We start from the raw sequence: 17747 nt of genomic DNA, 5'->3' as shown, positions 1-17747 counted from the left end.
TTACACATATCATATTATATTTTCTATATTCGAAGAAAAAAAGAAAGAAAGAAAGAAAGTCTTCTAAAGAAAATGGTTAACGTTACATCTTCCTCCAGATTGTTCTAATTTATGGCGGACTGATATTAAATCAGGTCTATTTAGCTATATAAATTTATGTATGAAAGATTGTTTTTTGCAATAAAATAAGCTTCTGTTTTAGGTTGGGTTTAGCAGTTTGTTCCAAATATAATCCTAGATATTAAAAATACAATATGCCTTCAGTTCCATACCTTCATAGGAAGCTGCGTGTTTTAGTCCACTTATGCCTTTCAAGATAGAGAACTTTCCTGTTGTATGTCAGTCTTGTACCATAATAAAGACACTCCTGGTAATTCTGCGCTGAATGCAGGATTTTTACAGCTTACTCCAAATTAACATATGGGACCTATGTTGGCATTGACAACAGATGTCAAGCTTTATTGTATTACCTACTAATTTTTTTAAAAAAAACAAGCTCTGTTATGAATGCAGAACCAAAAAAGTAGTATGTTCCCTAACAACCAATTACATTGGTTGTTTAAATAATGTACAATATTGTAAAGAAAATATAGATAATTAGAGATAATATATATACAGTATATATATATATATTGTGATGCTTTGGTTCCATAGAAAAATATACTGTATATTTTTATGAGAAAAACATGAATGTCCTTCACTGGAATCTAAGAAAGTTTATTGATCTACACGTTAGAGCCTATTAACAATTAAACAAACACAAAGGACCCCTCATGCTAATCTGCAGCAAAAAAGTTCCTGACTTGGAAACCTGTCCAACCATCTTTTTGGCGAAGATGTTTACTGCCCATATTTACTGTTACACAAGCATTTGCTCGTGCAACACCACCACTTGCTCTCATGCAACCAATCGCACAAAAGTGGGGCCTGTCAATCACCCTGAACGAACATGGTCATATGACAGCTGCTTCTACATTACAGTAAGCAGGCATACATGAGTGAGCCTGCCCCACAAGGCCTCCAAAATAGCATTCACTGCTTAGTAAATGGAGCACAAAGAGTAAAAAAATCACAAAAGAGATTAATTATAAACCCAGTGTTAAAATGTATCAGAGACTTCAGCAAACATTCTACCAAAATTGACAAACCAATAAAGGAAAAGCATAACACACAGAGTCAGAAAAAAATAATATACCCAAAAGCTAAAAAATATATTGTAGTAATATTTACCAAAAATGAGTTCTAGTTCACCTTTACTCTAGGTTCCAGTATTTGCACATATTTCTTTAATAAATTAAACAAAGCTGTAGAATATTAACAAACACCCGTGAGCATATAAAAATTTGTTTTGTTAAAAAAAAAATACAAAAAAAATTCTGAAACTGATATTTAGCATGTTAACTGCAGTTTTTTTTATTTTCTTTATAAGCACTTTTTTGTGTTATACATCTATGTAACTTTTTTATGTGTGTTACAATCTTACACATAACTGTGTGAGCAAAATAGAATATAAATTCACTCAATATTTTACTAAAGAATATCTTTTTACATGCAATGTAATGATGTGTTATGATGACTTTGCCTTTTTAATTAATCCAATCAGGACATGACTCTGGATAAGCAAAAGGAATGATTGATTATTTCTAATTACATTTTTTATTTATACAGATTTTTTTAACCCGGTTATTGAATTTGTTGTATTTTTACTACAATATTTCCAATAGTAATTATGGGGAATATTTAATGAAAAACTCACCAATATTTCATTCTTCAAAATACTTAATTAATGTTTACTTTGATTTTTTAAAATATATTTTCAATTTGACCAAAACCTACACCTTGTTAATATAGATACAAAATAGTTATAAAGATAAAAAAGCATTATCTTACCTTGAATGAAGAGTTGGTTTCTGTTCCTTGCTCACTTAAGTTTGAGTTTCCTCCGTTCTCTGAGGACTGAGGGCAATTTGGAGTAAACACAATCAAATCATTCCTTTGAAGAGAATTTAAGTATAACCTGTATTGACTTTGTTGAGAATAAATCCAACTGCCAACTGTGTTTGAGCAGACCTTGTAGCTCTCCTTTAGTTCATTTACCTCATCTCTATATTTTTGCCATCGTAAAACAGTAAATGCAATTAGAGAAATAAGGAATATACTTGAGATTGAGCAAATGGATATAACCAGATAAACATTTGCGCTGGTGAATTCGTCTTCTTTTTCATTTAAATTCTGATTATCCACTTTGAGGTCTTCTTCTGAATCCACCAAAGAAATTGTGATGGGCATCACTGTAGACATTGAAGGCTCTCCATGATCCTGAGCAACCACTACAAGTCTAAATTCTTCGCCATCTGACTCCATAAAAGATCGTATTAACTTTATTTCACCAGTCTTCTGAGAAATTTGAAATGGTAAACTTAATAAAGGTTTTTTAAATTCATAAGATATCAAAGCATTGTATCCTGAATCTAAATCAACTGCTGTAATTTTTGCCACCAAGGAACCTGCTTGCGCTGATTTTAATGACTTAATAATTTCTGTAGATCCACTAAGTGGAGAAAAAAAAGGGGCATTATCATTAACATCTAAAATGAAAATATGAATAGTAAGATAACCACTAAGAGGAGGCAAACCTGCATCAGAGGCTTTAACTTCAAATTGAAAATAGGTAAGTTGTTCATAATCAAATGAAAGTAAAGCAAACAGGTTCCCATTTTCTGGATTAATGGAGATAAATGAAGATAATGATATCCCATTGACTGTACTTTCACTAATAGAGTATGTGATGAAGGAGTTCTGGTTGATGTCCGGGTCTGATGCTGATACGGTGTAGATATGAGACCCTGGTGGGTTGTTCTCTTTAATAAATATTGTGTTAGCAGATTGCAGAAATTCAGGGGCATTGTCATTCACATCACTTATCTCAACCTTAATTATCTTTGAAACTGAGAGGGCTGGTGATCCTTCATCTTTTGCAGTAATTAGTACTTCATATTCAGATTTTGTTTCTCGATCTAATGGTGCATCCACTGTGAAGGAAAAGTCTCCAGCAAATGCTGGAATTATTTTGAAAGTACTGGGTTCAGAGATATAACAGGTAATTCTTCCATTTGCTCCTGAATCTCTGTCATGTACACTAACAATAGCAACAGTAGTGCCTTGTGGGGCATCCTCAGGTACAGGAACAGATAATGACGTAACCGTCAGCTCTGGAGGGTTGTCATTGATATCTGTTATGGTAACTAAAACTTTGCAGTATCCTACTAAAGAGGGATCACCATTATCAGTTGCATCAATCTGAATTTCATACATATTCCTTGCTTCAAAATCCACTTCTCCTTTTACTTTTATTTCACCCGTGTGCTTGTCCAAGCTAAAACATGTTTTAACATGTTCTGGGACGAGTTTGCTAAAATCATATGATATTTCTCCATTTTTACCTTGATCCAGATCGGTTGCATTTAGTTTATAAACAAAAGTTCCTATAGGAGCATGTTCTATCACACTGCATTGGTAAAATGGTTGGTCAAATGTAGGAGCATTATCATTGACATCTTCTACAGTGATCACTAGTTGAGTGGTGCCACTTAATTTTGGTTTACCCCCATCAAAAGCCATAAGAGTCAGATTATAAAATGGTATTTTTTCTCTGTCTAATGGTTTCTTTAACACAAGTTCTAGTGTCCGTATCTGTTGTATATATTTAGTAAATTCTAATATGAAGTAATCATTTGAACTTAGTTCATAGTTTGTAACAGAATTAGTCCCAACATCAGCATCAACAGCACCCTCTAGCGAAAATCTAGATCCTTGATGCCTTGTTTCTGATATTGAAACAATGTATTCATTTGCAAAGAAAATTGGATAGTTATCATTAATGTCTTCAATCTCTATATCTACCCTGTACATCTGCACAGGGTTATCAACAATTACTTGTAGGGATATAACACACACAGGCATGCCTGGACATATCAGTTCCCTGTCTATAATATCCTTAACAAATAAAATTCCATTTTGCAGATTTACCTGAAAATACTGCTTCTCATCTCTAGAGACAATCCTTAGCATTCTGGAATTCATTTCACTCATCTGCAGACCCAAATCTTGAGCAATTCTTCCAACAAATGTGCCGTGTTTAGCTTCTTCAGGGATGACATAATGGAGCTGACACACAACTACATCCCAGGATATTTGCAGCAAAAATAAATAAACCAGCCAGCATCTTCCTTGGTAATCCTTTACAAGCATCTCTTAGAATAGATTATTTTTTGACAATGTTGTTTGTAGAAAAGGCATTCATGCCAGGTCAATGTTTAAAAACAAAATATGGTGGAACATTAAAAATATAACGGGAGGCAAAGCAGAGCCAAAGCCAATGGAGAAATTCTATTCCTTGATCTTAAAACATAAAGTTAGCCAACAGTGACACCAAGTGGCAGAACATTATAAAGCTCTTCATATTTTTTATATTTATTTGCAAATAATGTTAATAAACACATAATTAGTTTTTTTTCATGTTATGAAATTAACCAGAAAATGTAATAATCCAATTTGAATATTTTTAAGATAAGATGAGAATTTTTCAATAACCCTGTTAAGTGAATTATATTGAAAAAAAGGTTGATAAAATGTAAACACTGATATGATATTTACCTGTGTGAGACAGAGATTTTCAAATTTATAAAACATATTTTTGCAATCAATAAAATGTTTTGTTGACAATATATGATTTCTTGAGAAATATTAATATATAATGCCTTCTGTTTTTAATAATAATTGTGGCACAATATTTGGATAATGAGATCCTAATGTGTGTATGGAACAAAACAAATTGTTTTTTATTTAAGTATATTATATAGCATATTTATCCTATTTATGCATGAAATAAAAGTTTATGTTTAGAGTATAGTCACAACAGAAGTAATAAATGTAGACCAATATTTGGAAAAGCAGATGCTAATTCTTGATAAAGGTATGCAATAAATTAAACTGATTTTTCCATTTCAAAGAGGAACATTTGAAACCATTATTTGTTGTTCATATATCAACTTAACGTTTTGTAAAATCATTTATTTACATTTTCAAAATTAGTTTTACTAACAGTTTAATTATATATGTTTACTTAGTATATATTTTTCTATTATAACCAAGCATTAAAGAAACAGTCAACACCAGAGTTTTTGTTGTTTAAAAAGATAGATAATCCCTTTATTACCCACTCCCCAGTTTTGCATGACCAACACAGTTATAATAATACATATTTTACCTCTGTAATTACCTTGTATCTAAGCCTCTGCAAACTGGACCCTTTTTTCAGTTCTTTGACAGACTTGCATTTTAGCCACTCAGTGCTGACTCCTAGGTAACTTCACGTGCGTAAGTTCAATGTTATCTATATGACACACATGAACTAATGCCTTCTAGTGGTGAAAAACTGGTTAGAGGCAGGCCTTCAAGGTCTAAGAAATTAGCATATGAGCCTACTTAGGTTTAGCTTTCAACTAAAAATACCAATTACAAAATAATAATGAAATTAATATTGATATGGAAGGGATTTATTATATACATTTAGAGTATGAGAGATGATTTATAACAACAAAAAAATCAAACACGCTAGGAAATAAACAGCTAGATTACGAGTGAAAAATCATCGTTATGGCTCTTTTTCACTACCGCTGATATTACGGGTGTTGTAGGTATAGCTGTATCGCACACCTTTTTGGCCGTCACGCAACGTAAGTACCGCACTTTTTAAAAAGTCCTTTTTCAATGGGACTTCCACAGCACCGGAATTACGAGTTTTGCCTGGGAGGCCAAAAAGTGAGTGGTACAGACTATAACTACAAGATCCGTACCGCTATCTAAAGTCAGTAGTTATGAGTTTTACGTTACAAAGCTGTACCATAAAACTCATAACTAAAGTGTTACAAAGTACACTAACACCCATAAACTACCTATTAACCCCAAAACCGAGGCCCTCCCGCATTGCAAATACTAAAATAAAATTATTAACCCCTGATCTGCCACTCCGGACATCGCTGCCACTATAATAAACATATTAACCCCTAAACCGCCGCACTCCCACATTGCAAACACTAGTTAAATATTATTAACCCCTAATCTGCTGCCCCCAATGCAGTCGCCACCTACATACACTTATTAACCCCTAATCTGCTGTCCCTAACATCGCCGCTACCTATATTACTGTTATTAACCCCTAATCTGCTGCCCCGAAAATTGCTGCCACCTAACTACACTTATTAACCCCTAATCTGCTGCCCCCAATGTCGCCGCCACTATACTAAAGTTATTAACCCCTAAACCTAATCCTAAATCTAACCCTAATGTAACCCTAACCCTAACACCCACTAACTTTAACATAATTAAAATAATTCCAAATAAAAATTACAATTAATACCTAAATTATTCCTATTTAAAACTTGTGGTTATTTATTAATTTAAAATATCTTTACTTTATACTCAATATAATTCTAATTTAGTCATCTCTATGGTAATACCACTAAAACCAATACAAATAAGTTGTGAAATAAACTCTATGAGAGGGTCTCCATTATTTCCAAACAGTTTATTTAGGAATCAATATATGTTAATAATTAGAGACATATTTACAGGTATATATATAAATCTATTTTACAGCAACCAGTCCAATATTGAATACCGGGCAACTTTACTACACTAACCCCAATTTGTCCAACACTGCTAAAATAATCATAGGAATGTACTTAGCCATATTTCTTCAGAGTGTCAGCCATCTTTACCGCATGCCCAAGATAAGAAGAGAGAGAGAGAGAGAGAGAGAGAGAGAGAGAGAGAGCTCCAGCCTTCTATACAACAATTCAATAGGGAGTGGCCTATCAAATGCCAGTCAAAAGGCCACTGGGAGTGTCTTTAGTTCAGAGAGACAGGTGTACCTGGGGGAAGGGATTTTAATAACAGCTAGGTGAATATTCCAGTGATAAAATGTCACCACAAAACTAAATAAATACTTAACTGTAAAATAAAACCTAAGCTAGCTACAATATAACTAATAGTTATTATCTATTTTTATTTCACAGGTAAGTTTGTATTTATTTTAACTAGGTAGACAATAGTGATGTCGCGAACCTCAAATTTTGCGTTCGCGAACGGCGGACTCGAACTTCCACAACTGTTCGCGAACGGGCGAACCGGGCGAACCGCCATAGACTTCAATAGGCAGGCGAATTTTAAAACCCACAGGTACTCTTTCTGGCCACAATAGTGATGGAAAAGTTGTTTCAAGGGTACTAACACCTGGACTGTGGCATGCCGGAGGGGGATCCATGGCAAAACTCCCATGGAAAATTACATAGTTGATGCAGAGTCTGGTTTTAATCCATAAAGGGCATAAATCCCCTAACATTCCTAAATTGTTTGGAATAACGTGCTTTAAAACATCAGGTATGTACACTACTGTTACACCAGATATGAGTTGCACTGGGGTGACACTGTGCCCTGGAAGGCTGGCACTGAAACGCACACGTGTGAAGGAAACTGACTGCTATTATTTAACACAGTCAAAAAAGTGTTGTTTTTCTTAAATATACACTACTGTTACACCAGATATGAGTTGCACTGGGGTGACACTGTGCCCTGGCAGGCAGGCACTGAAACGCACACGTGTGAAGGAAACTAGCAGCTATTATTTAACACAGTCAAAAAAGTGTTGTTTTTCTTAAATATACACTACTGTTACACCAGATATGAGTGGTGGCACTGGGGTGACACTGTGCCCCGGCAGGCAGGCACTTAAACGCACACGTGTGAAGGAAACTGACTGCTATTATTTAACACAGTCAAAAAAGTGTTGTTTTTTTTAAATCTACACTACTGTTACACCAGATATGAGTTGCACTGGGGTGACACTGTGCCCTGGCAGGCAGGCACTTAAACTCACAAGTGTCAAGGAAACTGACTGCTATTATTTAACACAGTCAAAAAAGTGTTGTTTTTTTAAAATCTACACTACTGTTACACCAGATATGAGTTTCACTGGGGTGACACTGTGCCCTGGCAGGCAGGCACTTAAACACACACGTATGAAGGAAACTGACTGCTATTATTTAACACAGTCAAAAAAGTGTTGTTGTTTTTTTTTTTTTTTAAATCTACACTACTGTTACACCAGATATGAGTTGCACTGGGGTGACACTGTGCCCTGGCAGGCAGGCACTTAAACGCACACGTGTGAAGGAAACTGACTGCTATTATTTAACACAGTCAAAAAAGTGTTGTTTTTTTTAAATCTACACTACTGTTACACCAGATATGAGTGGTGGCACTGGGCAAGTGGGCACAGTATACGCTGTGAGCCTGACACACACGCTGGCAGGCAGCCAACTGCAATTAGATTACACAGGGAAAAAAAAGCAGCCCTAAAAAGGGCTTTTTGGGGTGCTGTCCTTACAGCAGAGATCAGATGAGTCCTTCAGGACTGTAGTGGACACTGAATACACTAGCCTAGCTATAGATTTCCCTACTAAATCAGCAGCAGCTACACTGTCCCTCCTCTCACTAACAATGCAGCTTCCAAATGAATCTAAAATGGATGCTGTCCAGGAGGTAGGAGGGTCTGGGAGGGAGGGTCTGCTGCTGATTGGCTGGAATGTGCCTGCTGACTGTGAGGTACAGGGTCAAAGTATTACTCAATGATGACGAATAGGGGGCGGATCGAACATCGCATATGTTCACCCGTCGAGGCGAACGCGAACATGCTATGTTAGCCGGGAACTATTTGCCGGCGAACAATTTGCGACATCACTAGTAGACAAGTTAGTAAATAGTTATTAACTATTTACTAACTACCTAGTTAAAATAAATACAAATTTACCTGTAAAATAAAACCTAACCTGTCTTACAGTAAAACCTAACATTACACTAAAATTAAATAAATTACATTAATCAAATACAATTAACTAAATTACAAAAAAAATAAACACTAAATTACACAAAATAAAAAAGAAATTATCAAGTATGTAAACTAATTACTCCTAATCTAATAGCCCTATCAAAATAATAAAGCCCTCCAAAATAATAAAACCCCTAGTCTAAACTAAACTAAACTGCCAATAGCCCTTAAAAGAGCTTTTGCCCTTTTACCTGGCAAATAAAAATACAATCTAAAAAAACCTAAGCTACCCATTGCCCTGAAAAGGGCATTTGGATGGGCATTGCCCTTAAAAGGGCATTCAGCTCTTTTACATTGCCAAAACCCTAAGCTAAAAATAAAACCCACCCAATAAACCCTTAATAAAACCTTACACTAATCCCCGAAGATCCACTTACAGTTTTGGAAGACCGGACATCCATCCTCCTCCAGCCGGCGAAGTCCTCATCCACGCGGCAAGAAGTCCTCAATGAAGCCGGCAGAAGTCTTCATCCAAGCGGCATGAAGTCCTCAACGAAGGGGGAATTGCAAATGGTATGATGAGAAGAATAGGGAGGAAGGATAGAATTAAAGTTAATATAGGGCACAATATGAGATATCAAAGGGGCAAAAGTGAGCACAATGTAGAAAAATTACAAATTAAGCACAAAAAGTGGTTGGAGGTAAAACAGTCTAATACAAGAAAAGGAGTATAATATAAACCTGCCATGATATAGTAGATATGTCGGCAAAGGCATTAAGTTTACCTGTCACAGATTGGCTCCCATTCCAAACCATGACACTTCACATGCAAAAGTACCTTGAATAGATTTCTGCTGGGTTTTCAAATTCAAAGACATTTTAACCAATTAGAAAACCCAACAAAAAACCCATTTGTCACAAGAATTTTAAATGTATTTGTGGTGTGATAATGCCCCCTATACCTTGCATAGGAAAATATCTACAGCAATATTCCAAATAATAAAAAATAAAAAATAAATTCTAGCAGGTATTGTTTTTTAAGGCAAACAAAACGCTAAGAGATGTTTGATAACTATTATATGGCAAACAATGCAAACATATAATTAGTTTACTTTCCTGATGTGGAATTAACCAGAACATGTAATAATGCAATTTGAATATTAATAAGCTAAAATGTGTATTGTTCAATAACTATGTTTAGTGATTTACATAGAAAATATATTGCTGATAAAATATACACCCAGTTGGACATAACATGAAAAAAAACTTATGTTCATGGCATAAGAATATTAATAGTTTTTTCACAAAAGAAGTAGAACAGCTCTCTTATTATTAATAATTGTAGCACGATATTTAGAAAAGCAGACGCTAATGCATGATAAGGTAAGATACAGCAATAAATTAAATCAATTTTTCCATTTCAAAGAGGAACATTTTAAACCAATATTTTTTGTTCTTAGAATAATACAAAGTTTTGTGAAATAATCGATTGGCATTTTCTAATTAGTATAGACTGAAATAAAGGTTTAGTTATATACTCTTATTCTATACATATTATTCTAAACAAACAAATGGATGAACAAATATTAATTGTGGACAACAAAATCAAACAATTCATAGTTTTTTTTTAATTCAACTACAAAAGCTCTCCTCTATTTACTATTGATACAACAGATACCAAAATAAACAGATATTCTATTACTCGAAATAACTGATGTGACACCTTTGTTCAACTACTGGGCAATAGCCCATCATTTGAGGCAGGGATAGAACTCATGCTCTTATCCACTGAAACTTTCTAATTTTTTTTTATTATTACACGCATACACACTTGCACATGCACAAATATATACACCCATATAAACTCATTAAAGCATAGATGGATTAATATTTCACAGGCCCTTAGGAATGTAACATATGATGGCCTCCATTCTTTGTATCAGGTAATTAGATTTGTTAAATCAGTTCTTTATATTTATTTATGTCCCTTGTAAAATAAATGCAATTTTAAATGCGGAAAATGCTGCAAAATTACTAACTTTCTAGTATTTTGATTGGGTTCAGCAGCTCGTACCCACATGCACAAATATTCTTCAAAATAGTACTAAAATAAATTATGAATCAAACAGAGTGTACTCGGCTGCGCCCAGAAATAATCCCCAAGCTCACTATATAGGTACCTCCTAACAAAGGTTCCAATGTGATAACTATAGTGAAAACAGAATATAAGAGCGCCAAAAAAGCTAAAGGTGATAATCACATCTAACAATGGGACTAAGAGTCAAGCTTCAGGTTTAAAAACAGGATATTAGTTACCAGTTAAGGATAACGTATGAGATAAAAAATGCTATATCTAAATTAAAACCTCAATATTTATTACCAAAAGTAAAATGAATAAAAGTGTGAACAAGCAGAGCTGTAGCAGATGGTAAGTACTACGGCTATAAGGGGAGATCAGTAAACTGATCAGTAAACTACTCAATAGACAAGTTAATCAAACAGTAATTAAATAAACACGTATACATGCTAAAACTATTAATAAACAAAAATAATTGCAATAATTGCAATGATTGCAATAATACAGTAAATAGAATAATACAGTGCAAAAAATGCAATGAACAAGTGTAAAAAAGGGGGAGTCACATATATTGGGTGACGTGTGCTATATAATATAGCAAGTGCAAATAAGTGCACTAATGTGTATACACAAAAAATAAAATAAAAATAGGATAAAAATAAATAATAATAAAAAAAATGGAAATATGTTTGTGTACACGTGTACAAAAAGTGAAAATAAATATCTATATAAATAGTCCAATGTTCAATTGGCCAAAAAATCAGTTATATCCATAAATCGTTAAAAGTTGAAAGTTGAAAGTGGAAGTGGAATCTTGGTCCAATATTCTATGTGGTGCTGACCATCCTATGAGCGTCCTAGAGATATGGATGTATCACCTGTGAAAGTGAATAAAGAACATGTGCAAAAAAGATTTACAAAGTGAGTCTAACCAGAAATTGACTCACCCGGGAAGAATAATAGAAGCCTCCTTATGATCAAATCTACGCATTTCAGCCTTTTTCAAGACATAAGGAGGTGTAATTTAGTTGGACCATATAAATGGTTCATCTACCAATCAAATTGAGGCTCAAGGATCAAGTTTAACTACCAAAACTACAATGGCATGCACCATATGCGCAACACTGTAGATACTTCCGGTTGTGAAACTTCCGGTTTGGCGCAAATATGTCACATCCGGTTATATCTGGTGATGTCGGGATCGCCATATTATTTGAGGGCAAAATATGCCCTTTAAAGCAATGTTTAATTTAAAAGTATCACTATGTAAGTAAACTATATAAGGATAAACATAAGCTTATAGCTGAGGTAAATACAGCGATACACAAATAGAGGGGTATCAATATAATAGGAGACCTATATTCTTCCCATAAATGAACATGCATATTTCAGAGATACTACTTCATTAGTGGATTAAAAATGATGAGTTAATTAAACAATATATAGATAAAAACACGATATATAAAGACACGATATAATCACAATATAATCGTATGCCACTTACAATCGCAACCGTTGCATACTTATTGATTATGACAAATAAAAAATATAGTATAATAAACATTATTATTTTTTAAAATTAAAAGATTAAAAATTGATGTTTTGGCTAATGGAGCCAAAAAATATGTATATATATATATTTTGTCAAGATTACCTTACCAAATAGTTCTAGAGATGGAATTAAAAAGAAAGAAAAGTAAATTAATATACGAAAAAATAGCTTGTAATAGGAATGAGAGAGAGCCTATGTGTCTACGGTAGCTCAGGTGATATAGCCAACCTAAAAAAACAATAAGAAAAGGGTTGGATGGACCAAACATACTCAAGTATCTAAAAAGTGTACTTTTTCCCATGATGTATACTAGCTAGTACGAACATACATACATGTTACATATGGGACTATTATGAATCTCAGGAGTATAGAGGTTGATTGTTCAGGTCCTATTTTGGTGATGGGTCTCTCAAATTTATCGAGGCCTAAGGTCAATAACATAAACAATATGGAGTTGTACAGAATATGTGATATATATGTATTGCTAAAACAGATGTGTTACTTTAAAATTGGCATTCAGACCTTTGGGGTGAATGCAATCAGGGTTAAAAATCCACTTGGATTCTGTCCTGAGCATTTTTTGTTTGAGGTCGCCCCCTCTCCAGTCTTTCAATACATTGCAGATACCCATGTAAATGACATACTTATCTTTACATCTTACAAATTCAAAACACTATATGATGTACAGATAAGTATGTAATTTATCTGATAGAATGTGGATGGGGTCTTCAATATGTAGGTCAAAGAACACAATGTTTGAAAGACAGAATTAGGGAACCTCTGCCTCAGATAAAATTGGGCAAAGTAGATCTACCCATTTACAAACACTTTAAAGAAAAACATCAAGGCAACGATGCCACTTTTAAATACATGGGTATCTGCAAGGTATTGAAAGACTGGAGAGGGGGTGACCTCGAACAAAGAATGCTCAGGACAGAATCCAAGTGGATTTTTAACCTTGATTGCATTCACCCCTGGTCTGAATGCCAATTTTGAAGTAACACATCTGTTTTAGTAATACATATATATCACATATTCTGTACAACTCCATATTGTTTATGTAATTGACCATAGGCCTCGATACATTTGAAAAATAATAATGTTTATTATACTATATTTTGTATTTGTCATAATCAATAAGTATGCAACTGTTGCAATTGTAAGTGGCATACGATTATATTGAGATTATATTGTGTCTTTATATATTGTGTTTTTATCTATATATTGTTTTTACTTACTTATCATTTTGAATCCAATAATGAAGGAGTATCTTTGAAATATGCAAGTTAATTTATGGGAAGAATACAGGCCTCCTATTATATTGATACCCCTCTATTTGTGTATCGCTGTATTTACCTCAGCTATAAGCTTATGTTTAGGTCCACCGGATCAGATCTTTATATAGTTTACTTATATAGTGATACTTTTAAATTAAACATTGCTTTAAAGGGCATATTTTGCCCTCACATAATATGGCGATCCCGACATCACCGGATATAACCGGATGTGACGTATTTGCGCCAAACCAGAAGTTTCACAACCGGAAGTATCTACGGCGTTGCGCATATGGTACGTGCGCGAACGTCGTAGTTTTGGTGGTTAAAGAGACATGAAACCCAAAAATCTTCTTTCATGATTCAGATAGAGAATACAATTTTAAACAACTTTCTAGTTTACTTCTATTATCTAATCAGTTTCATTCTCCTGGTATCATTTGTTGAAGAAGCAGCAATGCACCTATGGTTTCTAACTGAACACATGGGTGAGCCAATCACAATCGATATATATCTGCAGCCACCAATCAACAAGTAGAACCTAGGTTCTCTGCTGCTCCTTAGCTTGCCTAGATAAACATTTTAGCAAAGGATAACAAGAGAAGGAAGCAAATTAAATAATAGAAGTAAATTGGAAAGTTAATTAAAATTGTAGTCTCTATCTGAATCATGAAAGAAATATTTTGGGTTTCATGTCCCTTTAAACTTGATCCTTGAGCCTCAATTTGATTGGTAGATCAACCATTTATATGGTCCAACTAAATTACACCTCCTTATGTCTTGAGAAAGGCCCTCTAATAGGCTGAAATGCGTAGATTTTATCATAAAGAGGCTTCTATTATTCTTCCCGGGTGGGTAAGTTTCTGGTTAGACTCACTTTGTAAATCTTTTTTGCACATGTTCTTTATTCACTTTCACAGGTGATACATCCAGGTCTCTAGGATGCTCATAGGATGGTCAGCACCACATAGCATATCGGACCAAGATTCCACTTTCAACTTTTAACGATTTATGGATATAACTGATTTTTTTGGCCAATTGAACATTGGACTATTTATATATATATATTTATTTTCACTTTTTGTACACACACATATTTACATTTTTTTTTATTTTTTTTATCCTTTTTTTATTTTATTTTTTGTGTATACACATTAGTGCACTTATTTGCAGTTGCTATATTATATAGCACACGTCACCCAATATATGTGACTCCCCCTTTTTTACACTCGTTCGTTGCATTTTTTGCACTGTATTATTCTATTGTGCTGTATTATTGCAATCATTGCAATTATTTTTGTTTATTAACCCCTTAATGACCACAGCACTTTTCCATTTTCTGACCGTTTGGGACCAAGGCTATTTTTAAATTTTTGCGGTGTTTGTGTTTAGCTGTAATTTTCCTCTTACTCATTTACTGTACCCACACATATTTTCTCACCATTAAATGGACTTTCTAGAGATACCATTATTTTCATCATATCTTATAATTTACTATAAAAAATTTATAAAATATGAGAAAAAAATGGAAAAAAACACACTTTTTCTAACTTTGACCCCCAAAATCTGTTACACATCTACAACCACCAAAAAACACCCATGCTAAATAGTTTCTAAATTTTGTCCTGAGTTTAGAAATACCCAATGTTTACATGTTCTTTGCTTTTTTTGCAAGTTATAGGGCCATAAATACAAGTAGCACTTTGCTATTTCCAAACCATTTTTTTTCCATTTTTTCCTGAATATCCATTGACATGTATATATATTTTTTTTTAGTAGACATCCCAAAGTATTGATCTAGGCCAATTTTGGTATATTTCATGCCACCATTTCAGCGCCAAATGCGATTAAATATAAAAAATAGTTCACTTTTTCACAAATTTTTTCACAAACTTTCGGTTTCTCACTGAAATTATTTACAAACAGCTTGTACAATTATGGCATAAATGGTTGTAAATTTTTCTATGGGATCCCCTTTGTTCAGAAATAGCAGACATATATGGCTTTGGCGTTGCTTTTTGGTAATTAGAAGGCCGCTAAATGCCACTGTGCACCACACGTGTATTATGCCCAGCAGTGAAGGGGTTAATTAGGGAGCATGTAGGGAGCTTTTTGGGGTAATTTTAGCTTTAGTGTAGTGTAGTAGACAACCCCAAGTATTGATCTAGGCCCATTTTGGTATATTTCATGCCACCATTTCATCGCCAAATGCGATCAAATTAAAAAAAACGTAAAATTTTTCACAATTTTAGGTTTCTCACTGAAATAATATACAAACAGCTTGTGCAATTATGGCACAAATGGTTGTAAATGCTTCTCTGGGATCCCTTTTGTTCAGAAATAGCAGACATATATGGCTTTGGCGTTGCTTTTTGGTACTTAGAAGGCCGCTAAATGCAGCTGCGCATCACACATGTATTATGGCTAGCAGTGAAGGGGATAATTAGGTAGCTTGTAGGGAGCTTGCAGGGTTAATTTTAGCTTTAGTATAGAGCTCCGCCTCCCACCTGAAACATCAGACCCCCTGATCCCTCCCAAACAGCTCTCTACCCTCCCCCACCCCACAATTGTCTCCGCCATCATAAGTACTGGCAGCAACTCTGCCAGTACTAAAATAAAAGGTATATTTAGGCTTTTTTTAAAGCATATTTACATATGCTGATGTGTAGGACCCCCCCCCCCTTAGCCCCCAACCTGACTGATCCCCCACCAAACAGCTCTCTAACCCTCCCCCTCTGCCTTAATGGGCGCCATCTTGGGTACTGGCAGCTGTCTGCCAGTACCCAGTTTAGAATAAAAAATTTTTTTTTTTTTTTAATTTTCCCATTTTCTGTAGTGTAGCTCCCCCCCCACCAAAGACCAACCTCCCACCCGCTCCTAGATACCTTTGATTGTTTTTTTATAAACATTAAAAACCCCTTTCTCCCACTTATAAAACCAAAACTTTTCTGTAGTGTAGCGGCTCCTGCCCCGTGCACGCTCCCGCCTGCCGCCCACCATGTGCGCCCTCATTGGCCCCGCCCCCGATCCCGCCCCCCTCTACATTACCCTGCCCATCCACCTCCCAAGTCGGCTCCCACCCTCCAACGATACCGGCCATCGATGTCCGGTGCAGAGAAGGCCACAGAGTGGCTCTCTCTGCATCAGATGGCCAAGGGGTGTTATTGCAGGATGCCTCGATATCGAGGCATCCTGCAATAACCGGAAAGCGGCTGGAAACGAGCAGGATCTCTTCCAGCCGCTTTAAACCCCTAATGTCGTACAGGGTACATCGCTGGTCTTTTAAGACCAGGTTGTGTGTGACGTACCCTGTACGACATGCGTCGTTAAGGGGTTAATAGTTTTAGCACATATAAGTGTTTATTTAATTACTGTTTGTTTAATCTGTCTATTGAGTAGTTTACTGATCAGTTTACTGATCTCCCCTTATAGCCGTAGTACTTACCATCTGCTACAGCTCTGCTTGTTCACACTTTTATTCATTTTACTTTTGGTAATAATTATTGAGGTTTTAATTTAGATATAGCATTTTTTTTCTCATACGTTATCTTAACTGTAACTAATATCCTGTTTTTAAACCTGAAGCTTGACTCTTAGTCCCATTGTTAGCCGTGATTATCACCTTTAGCTTTTTTGGCGCTCTTATATTCTGTTTTTCACTATAAAATAAATTATGATATGCAAGGGATTCATTATAAACATTTGGGGTTGGGAGATGAAATGACATATTAATAAGCAAAGAAGCTAGGGTATAAAACAGGGACTAGTAAGGTAGGTGAGGGTCAACAATAGGAGGCTAGAAGGGCTAATAGAAGGGGCAAAACAGCAAGGGGAATGAATAGAATAGGTTGTAAGTGTGGATTCAAGGTGATGCTAGTGTACAATGTGAGATATTAAAGTGGCAAAAGAAAGAGCAGAAAGGGAAGAAAATGAACAAGATAAAATGGAAACAGA

The 17747-nt window shown here is 34.9% G+C and overlaps 1 protein-coding gene across 1 annotated transcript; it reads right to left on the bottom strand.

Moving 5' to 3' along the window:
- Positions 1–1881: 1881 nt before the first annotated feature.
- LOC128664791 (protocadherin alpha-8-like) lies at positions 1882–4251 on the bottom strand. Its single transcript, XM_053719594.1, has one exon. It carries the CDS (start codon positions 4249–4251, stop codon positions 1882–1884), a length of 2370 nt encoding a protein of 789 aa, XP_053575569.1.
- Between the last annotated feature and the right edge of the window lie 13496 nt (positions 4252–17747).

Source organism: Bombina bombina, chromosome 6, assembly GCF_027579735.1.
Source record: "Bombina bombina isolate aBomBom1 chromosome 6, aBomBom1.pri, whole genome shotgun sequence".
In the NCBI taxonomy this organism is placed as follows: domain Eukaryota; kingdom Metazoa; phylum Chordata; class Amphibia; order Anura; family Bombinatoridae; genus Bombina; species Bombina bombina.
The sequence above is the reverse complement of the archived record's forward strand: the minus strand, read 5'-3'. Positions and strand labels throughout refer to the sequence as shown.

Bases quoted from the DNA above. Each gene is read 5' to 3' on its own strand.
- LOC128664791 (XM_053719594.1), bottom strand. From the start codon at position 4,251: ATGCTTGTAAAGGATTACCAAGGAAGATGCTGGCTGGTTTATTTATTT.